This window comes from Gastrolobium bilobum, unplaced genomic scaffold, assembly GCF_033153095.1.
Source record: "Gastrolobium bilobum isolate Gb01-03AN ecotype WA unplaced genomic scaffold, APGP_CSIRO_Gbil_v1 utg29299, whole genome shotgun sequence".
NCBI classification, from domain to species: Eukaryota; Viridiplantae; Streptophyta; class Magnoliopsida; order Fabales; family Fabaceae; genus Gastrolobium; species Gastrolobium bilobum.
Genome location: NW_026897764.1, coordinates 23,471 through 32,356, shown reverse-complemented (window position 1 = coordinate 32,356; position 8,886 = coordinate 23,471). Strand labels below are relative to the sequence as shown.

General features: G+C 37.7%; 1 protein-coding gene across 1 annotated transcript; it reads left to right on the top strand.

Moving 5' to 3' along the window:
* Positions 1-5,308: 5,308 nt before the first annotated feature.
* LOC133309999 (serine/threonine-protein kinase AGC1-7-like) lies at positions 5,309-8,422 on the top strand. The gene is made up of 2 exons (XM_061510880.1): positions 5,309-6,111; positions 7,561-8,422. Exons 1-2 carry the CDS (start codon positions 5,309-5,311, stop codon positions 8,420-8,422), a joined length of 1,665 nt encoding a protein of 554 aa, XP_061366864.1.
* The last annotated feature ends 464 nt before the right edge of the window (positions 8,423-8,886 follow it).

Here is an 8,886-nt window from a genome sequence, read left to right as displayed (position 1 = left end):
AAGTGTTTTTCCTCTTGATTGCTTAGCCCCCTCCTTGTTCTTCCACCATTAAGATTTGGGCACACATGATGAACTAGTTTTCTTTTTCTCAGCTTCGACCTTCAAAAATGCTCTTTCTAGAACTCTGCACTGATTCAATAATGCATAAAAGTCTTGAATCTTGTACCCCACCACCATGCTTTCTAGCTCTAGCATGAGATTAGCCTCATTTTTAGCAGTCAGCCACTGCTCATTAGGCCTAGCTCACCCATCAGAGAAAATTTTTGCTTACTTTTCAAATTTGGTAATGTATTAGGTCTCATTTGGGGCTTTTTGCACTATCCTTCTCATTGTACTTGCGTGTTGAGCTTGATTGTGCTTTGTTATCATAAAAAAAATTAACATCTTTTACATTTCAAACCTTAGGGTTCAACACTTTTTACCACTTTTTGGTTGATAGAGTCTCAAAGTCTGTATCTAAATCCACATCTTGGTGAACCGAGGTATATGCAGTCATTTATTTTTGCATCAAGTTTAGCTCTTTCATCTATAGGGTTATGTATAAAAGCTCGACATTCAATGACTTTGATATGATCATAAGAGGCGTTATGACTTGACTATACTTCTTTAAGAATGTCTCTTTCCAATGGCCTTGATGGTGATAAATTAATTAGGTCAACTGTAGTTCTAATTAGGTCAACTGTAGTTCTAACGACCTCAATCAAAAATGATTCTTTTAGTCCAGCATATGAAAACATACTTCGGACCCTTTATCTATAGTCTAGTTCATTCTCTCAGCAACGCCATTAGGCATTTTTTCTAGCCTTTTTCCTACCAATTTGTATTATGCATCACATGGGCCGCAATACTTACCATCATTATTAGATCAAACCACTTTCAGCTTCTTGTTGAATTCCCTTTCAACCATGGCATGAAATTTCTTGAATGCTTGAAGAACATGATCCTTGGTGCTCGTCAAATAAACCTACACCTTTAGAAAGTGGTCATCAATGAAAGAAACCAAAAAATGAGCCCAACTGAGTGATCTTTCTGACATAGAACAATGTCAAAGTGGACGAGGTCTAGAATATACTTGCGCCTTGTAGGTTGGTCTGACCTCACAAATGAAACCCGATGCTGCTTTCCAACCAGGAAATGAGTGCAACTCTTCAACATTTGGCCCTTTAATCCAGGCAACAATCCTTTCTTATTCAAGATGTGGAGCACATTTCTCACTCAAGTGGCTAAGACGTTTGTGTCACAACTCCATGCTAAGTCCATCTCAAACTACGTTGGCTTTCCACCATTGGTTCTCCCTTGCATCACGTAAAAGGAACCTTATTTCTTGTCTTGGGCAACCATCATGCTATCCTTAGCCAATTTCCATCTTCAAACACTAAAATAATTTATCAAACTCGCTTCGTCCAACTTTCGTACCTAGATTAGGTTGAGCTGCATGTCTGACACATGATTTACCTCCTTCAACACAAGCTGACATCTAACATCTATGTCAGTTACATCTCTAACTTCAACGATTTTACTTGTGACTTGATTCCCTATCTTTACAACAACATATTCACTACTCTTATGGGAAGAGAAGAAGCTCATGTATGGAGTGATGTGGATGGAGGCACCTGAATCTACAATCTAGGCATAGTCATCATAAGCAACATTTAGAAAATTATCCTCACGTAGGAGGACCATCTCAACATCAACATTTCCAACCACCGCAGTGGTGTTTTTGCCTTCTTTCTTCTTTGGCTTTATCTGGTCCGGCTTGACATTGTCATTCTTTTGATCTCTCTTTAGAATTGACAATCAAATTTTTTATGTCTTGGCTTCCCACAATATAAGCATGTCAGCTCCTACTTTGGCCTTGATCGACCTCTAGACTTGCCATGACCCCGACTTTTACTAGGCCCTCGAAAGTCGAATCTTTATTTGTTCTCAGCAACGTTTGCCTCAAACATATGTAACATCCCGAGTGCTGACAATTGTATGGTTAGTGGAAGAGCTAATGTACAATTGAATGTATGGTTAGTGGAAGAGCTAGCGTACTATCAGCGAGAGGGGTACATGAATGAATCGAATAACACCGAAAAGAGAGGGATTCCAGAGATTGTGCTGGTATAGGAAAGCACAACTGAGGATAGCTTATAAGAATTAATTGGTACTACCTATACTAACAAGATGCATCTACTTTTCGGTAGCCCGGATCGGAAGAACTCCACAGTTAAGCGTGCTTGACTTAGAGTAATTCAGGGATGGGTGACCTCTTGGGAAGTTTTCCCAGGAAGTGTGCGAGTGAGAATAAAGCACGCTGAAAAGTCTCGTGTTAGTGTGTGGGGATAGTCGTTGATGCTTGCAAGTGGTCGGGCGTTTCAAGTGGTATCAGAGCAGGGCCTCTCATCCAGTACGATATGGTTCGAGGACGAACCAGGCGGAAGCTGGTGGACATGTAATATCCCGAGTGCTGACAATTGTATGGTTAGTGGAAGAGCTAATGTACAATTGAATGTATGGTTAGTGGAAGAGCTAGCGTACTATCAGCGAGAGGAGTACATGAATGAATCGAATAACACCGGAAAGAGAGGGATTCCAGAGATTGTGCTGGTATAGGACAGCACAGCTGAGGATAGCTTATAAGAATTAATTGGTACTACCTATACTAACAGGATGCATCTACTTTTCGGTAGCCCGGATCGGAAGAACTCCACAGTTAAGCGTGCTTGACTTGGAGCAATTCAGGGATGGGTGACCTCCTGGGAAGTTTTCCTGGGAAGTTTTCCCGGAAAATGTGCGAGTGAGGACAAAGCACGCTGAAAAGTCTCGTGTTAGTGTGTGGAAATAGTCGTTGATGCTTGCAAGTGGCCGAACGTTACAGGATACATGTCGTTCTCTTCTCCTGGACTCTTTATTCAGGACATTGTTTGTCGCAAAGCCCATTGTCAATCTTCCTTAAAGAGTCAAGTTGCTCAAAGTTTCTACTAGAGTATCCAAGCTCTCTAGTAGCAATCTAAGGAGTAGTAGAGCTTGAAGCTCGTCATCAATTTTTATCTCAGCCTTAGACAACTAATTTACAACACCTTTATATGCATTGAGGTGCCTAATCATACTCATGTTGTCCTTGTATTCAGGTTTCACAAGGCTACACACCAGATGTGCCTTGTTCTTTGGAGTCTTCTTTAGAATCATAGACTTCAACTTTGTCCACAACTCATGAACATTGGTGAACTGGGATACATGCTCGAACAAACTCTTGTCTATATATTTTCTTATAATGGTATTGATCTTTCTATTTAGGATCTTTCATTCTTTCTTTCAGGCCTCTCAACACTTAGGATGAGCTCTTATAAGTCTTTCTAGAACGGATGGTCTTTCATTATCGGTCTCTGGTATGTAAAATTGTCTACTATGAGTTTTAAACATTTCCTGTCATGGAAAATATTGGTCTCCATCTCGTCTCCTTAGAACCCTTTGAACTTGAGCTTTGATATCACTATTTTCATCATATATCAACTTTTACAATAGAAAAATTATGCAAAAAGAAGTTGCATGTCAGTACCACATGGCAACAATTAAGAAGACCCTAACAAGAGTTGAATGACATCTTTAAAAAAATGTAACAATCTAAGGTTGAACGGCTCGAGCCTTGCAAGTGCTGGAGATTGTTTTCTTTTCTCGTACCGTTGCTGACAACTTAGCTAACTTTGCTAGTTGCTTGAATATGGAGGTTTGGTTGAATGACCTATTTTTGTTTTTATATTTTTCTGGTAATTAGTTTTCTTTATACCAATTTTAATTTTTACCCGCTTATATATATATTGCTTTCTTCGTTGAATAGACACTATACTTTTATGCGTATAAATAGATTTGCACCTACACATTTTCTCATATTCTTTTGTCTTCCTATATGTCTCTCTAAAGATAAAAAAATATTAAAGAAAGATACCAACTTTAAAATCCCGGAGCTGGTAACCATTGTTAAGAATGCATAATTTATAACAATATCATAAATATATATAAAGGTACATAGCATGCCATTGTAATTCTCTAAGAAAATCATGTTACGTGGAATTATTAAGCATTGGTTGTGACTGCAGCACTTGATTTGATGTCATATTGAGGGCTGAAAAAATGGGCAGAGAGAGAGAAGATAAGAGAGAGTTAACTAATCCACTATTTCATAGAGAATAAGACGCCTATCCATCCGTCTTATTGGCAACGACCATTTCCTTTCTCTCTCTCTCCATCTTTCTTTCATTTGAAGCAGTGTCTGCTAAAAAACACACTGATTTCATATCATTTTTATTTTCTATTTTTGTACATTGCTCTCTGTCTCTTTTTCTTCTTTCTTTCTTTTCCATTTTGTTTTTTGGATGTTGCAAAATTCAAAAGAAGGAGATATGTATCTTCAATGATCATACAAGGGAAACATTATTATTAGTTCTCATGTTGATTCTGAGAGAGCAGTTAACAGGTTTTGCTGATCTTTTTCTTACTTTCAGGTTTGTGCTGCATTCCCTAACATCTCTTTCTGAGGGTTTCTCTTCTCCCTTTTTATTATCACTTGGATCAACAATGTGTACCATAATGGTTTGTTAATATGTTATTCACTATATATATAGATTAAAATTATTTTATTTTTAATCATTATAAATGCAATCATGTGTATCCGACTTTGACCATGATCACATTCTATTAATGAATGTTGTTTCTTGCTCTTAATGTTTATATATGGTGTCGAGCATTCTAGAACTAGGTTTCTTGGTCTTTGTTAATTTGTAAATATTTGATCATAACTAGAAATTCAAGTACATTCCAAGAATATGGATATACGAATTCACATTAGGCTTTATAGAATAAGTGAGGACCTAAAAACATTTTTAATATGATGTTGTATTGAAACATAAGTTCCTATTATGACTCCCTAATAAAATCACTCGTCTATATCGCATGTCACATATTCTATCCTAATTAACTTATTTTCGTGTGCTCTTGCAGAAATTCCTCCTGAGGAGTGTTATTTGTTGTTCATTGAAGGCGTCAAAGCCTGAGAAAAGGCCTGATGTAAGAGTTTCATGTTCTTTCATCATAATACACCGATAGTTGCCTCACAAAAACAATCATATAATACATCCATGATTTATGAAGAATAATTTAATGTACTATTATTACTTTTGTAACTGCACTGATATCCCAACTAGTTTGGAATAAAGGTATTGTTGATGTTGACGTTGATATTGATATTGATGTAATACTTTTGTAACTGGAAAATTATTTATGATTGAGAGAATTGATCAAACTTTTGTTTTATACTTAAATGTAGATGAATCACAGTCGGTCACAAGAAGCTCTGAAGACAGATCATAGTTATGCAAATTCGGCAAATAATGTTTCAGAAAGTCACATAGAACAGGTTACTCAAAATGTTGCAAAGATGACAACTAAACCAGCATCAAAACCTCAGAAATTAGAACCACCAATGAGGAACATTTCTGATTTTTCAACTACTCAACGCCCAAGTCCAGGTGCAAGAATGCCTTCAAATTCTGATTCTTCAACTACTCAACGTCCAAGTCCAGGTGCAAGAATGCCTTCAAATTCTGATCCTTCAACTACCTCAACATCAGGAACTGCTTCAAGGGGATTTCCTATACCTACTACAAAGAGCACCAATCAAGGACAAGGGAGTGGCACAAGTTCCCGCAGTGACAGTTTAGAGAGTACTAGTGCACCCATTAAGCCACATACTGGAGGTCATTCAAGGTGGGATGCAATTAACATGGTTTCAAAGGGTACTAGTCTTAATCTTAGTCATTTCAGGCTTCTGAAGCGTGTTGGTTATGGAGATATTGGAAGTGTGTATCTTGTGGAACTTAAAGGGACTAAGGCCTTCTTTGCAATGAAAGTAATGGATAAGGCATCCCTTGCAAGTAGAAACAAGCTTCTCAGAGCACAAACAGAAAGGGAGATTCTTGGACTTCTTGACCACCCTTTTTTGCCAACTTTATACTCTTACTTTGAAACTGATAAGTATTACTGTTTGGTCATGGAGTTCTGTAGTAGTGGTAGTCTGCATTCCCTCCGGTTGAAGCAACCTAACAAGCATTTCACTGAAGAAGCTGCAAGGTTTGTGACTTACTTGTTGATTTCTGTATAGTGAGTACTTAAACACACACTCATACATTGGATTCCACCAGAGTGGTATATGTATAGGGTGGCACTTTTGTTACAATAGTTATAAGACAAGATTGCATTTTACTGTGTTCAATAGAAATTTCTCTGCTTTACTGGACTTAATCAATGGCTACCTATACCATCAATTGATAGTATAATCAGTACAGTGTGGGACATAGAAATAAATCATTAAATGTAGTAGTTTTATTATTCCCTTAATATGAAATTAGATGTCTGACAATTTCAGCGAAGGAAGTTCAGTTTACTCTAATTGTTTCTCACATTTATCCTTTACTATTAATCTGTGTTTCTACATACTTCTGATAACAAATTCATAAGCAATTGTGATTTCTTTCTTCTTATTTTGTGTAATGTCCCACATCGGTTGGAGAGGGGAACGAAGCATGCCTTATAAGGGTGTGGATACCTCTTCTAGTGTGAGGCCTTTTGTGGGGTGTCCCAAGAAACAAAACCGTGAGCTCGACGGTGCTTGTGCGTGGGGCAAAGCGGACAATATCATGCTACAGGGTTTGGGGCTGTTACATTTGGTATCAGAGCCTGGCCCTGGACCGGTGTGTACAGCGGGGGAGGATGTAATGTCCCACATCGGTTGGAGAGGGGAACGAAGCATGCCTTATAAGGGTGTGGATACCTCTTCTAGTGTGAGGCCTTTTGTGGGGTGTCCCAAGAAACAAAACCGTTCGGTTGGAGAGGGGAACGAAGCATGCCTTATAAGGGTGTGGATACCTCTTCTAGTGTGAGGCCTTTTGTGGGGTGTCCCAAGAAACAAAACCGTGAGCTCGACGATGCTTGTGCGCGGGGGGTAAAGCGGACAATATCATGCTACAGGGTTTGGGGCTGTTACATTTTGCACTCTAATTTTCCTCTTTTCATTTTGTGTTGTGGAGTTATATGGTTGCTTTGTTATTCTGCTGTTCTTTTTCTTGAATGAAATTACTGAAAAATTTAACTTCCTGTGAAAAGAAATCTGCATAAAGTTTTGTTTTTATAATAATACGAATCTTTACAAATTCCTCCATCAGACCAAGAGTTTATTGACTTCATTTCCATTATTTCTACATCATAGTAACAATAGAAAAATGTATGAGCACTATGTGTCACTAACTTTTATTCATTACTTTTCTGGGTAATGCACATAGAATTAAGATACATATTGATTAAGCATATTTGTCCTCACGTTTGTGTGACTGGATTGAACTTGATAACCTTTATTTATCTTCGTAGAAGAAAATATATTTAACCTCTTCAGCGACAAAATTGAGTAAATATTTGATTTTCTACTGTCATGATTTCAGTGAACCATTAACATCACCTTTATGATTTCAGTTTTCAAAAGTCAAAGCCAATTTAACAATTCAATGTCCTAATTTCTTGTGACAGGTTTTATTGTGCAGAGATTTTGTTAGCTCTTGAGTATCTCCACATGCTAGGCATAGTGTACAGAGACTTAAAGCCAGAGAATGTTTTAGTCAGAGATGAAGGCCACATCATGCTATCAGATTTTGATTTATCGCTTCGCTGTTCTGTGAGTCCAACACTTGTGAAATCTTCATCAGCACATGTAAGTAGCAATGGTTCTGTGGGAATATTGGATGATGAACATGCAGTCCCTGGTTGCATGCAGCCATCAAGTTTCTTCCCTCGCATTTTGCCTTCAAAAAAGAACCGAAAATCAAAATCAGATTTTGGCCTTATGGTTGGAGGTCGTCTACCTGAACTAATGGCAGAGCCTACAAATGTGCGTTCAATGTCATTTGTAGGGACACATGAATATCTTGCACCAGAGATTATACGTGGTGAGGGACATGGTAGTGCAGTGGATTGGTGGACATTTGGAATATTCTTATATGAGCTTTTGCATGGGACAACACCCTTTAAGGGTGCAGGAAATCGTGCTACATTGTTTAATGTCGTAGGACAACCATTAAGGTTCCCTGAAACTCCACATGTTAGTCCTGTGGCTAGAGATCTTATTAAAGGGTTGTTGGTGAAAGAACCTCATAAAAGATTTGCTCATAGGAGAGGTGCTACTGAAATAAAACAACACCCCTTTTTTGAAGGAGTGAATTGGGCTCTAATTAGAAGTTCTACACCTCCTATTATACCTGAACCTCTGGATTTTTCCCAGTATGCTAGCAGAGAAACTGAGGCACCAGCAGATAAGAAGATGCCAGAGATTGCAAGTGATAAAAACAACAATGCACAACCTGATTCTTCTTATGAAGATTTTGAGTATTTTTAGAAGTACAAGTACTGTTTGGACAAATATATACATATGTGATAGACTTTTGATGATTATGATAGACATTTATGATAATTAAAGATTGTGCACAGTGACATGTAAATTTTATGGACAAAAATATTTACCTTTTTCTTTTGAGTTTGTTTAATGAACTGTTTTCCTAGTATCTTATTGCGGTATGGGTGCTCAGGCAGCTCAGCCATTGCTAATAGTCCCATCACATGGCTGTTGTAGCATTATTGTTGAGGCTTTAGGAATTATCATTCTACATTTTGGTACATGCCATGAGTTCTAAAAATTTGAGCTGCAATTCGACTGAAGCAAAAGCAATCAAGTGGGATGGAATATATTTGCTTCAGTTGATTTTTTTTTTTTTTTTAAGAGTATATATTCAACCGTGAAATCTGGATTTTTCAGGTAATTTTTTTTTTTTTTCGTTGGTGCTCCCTCCTCAATTCATGAGT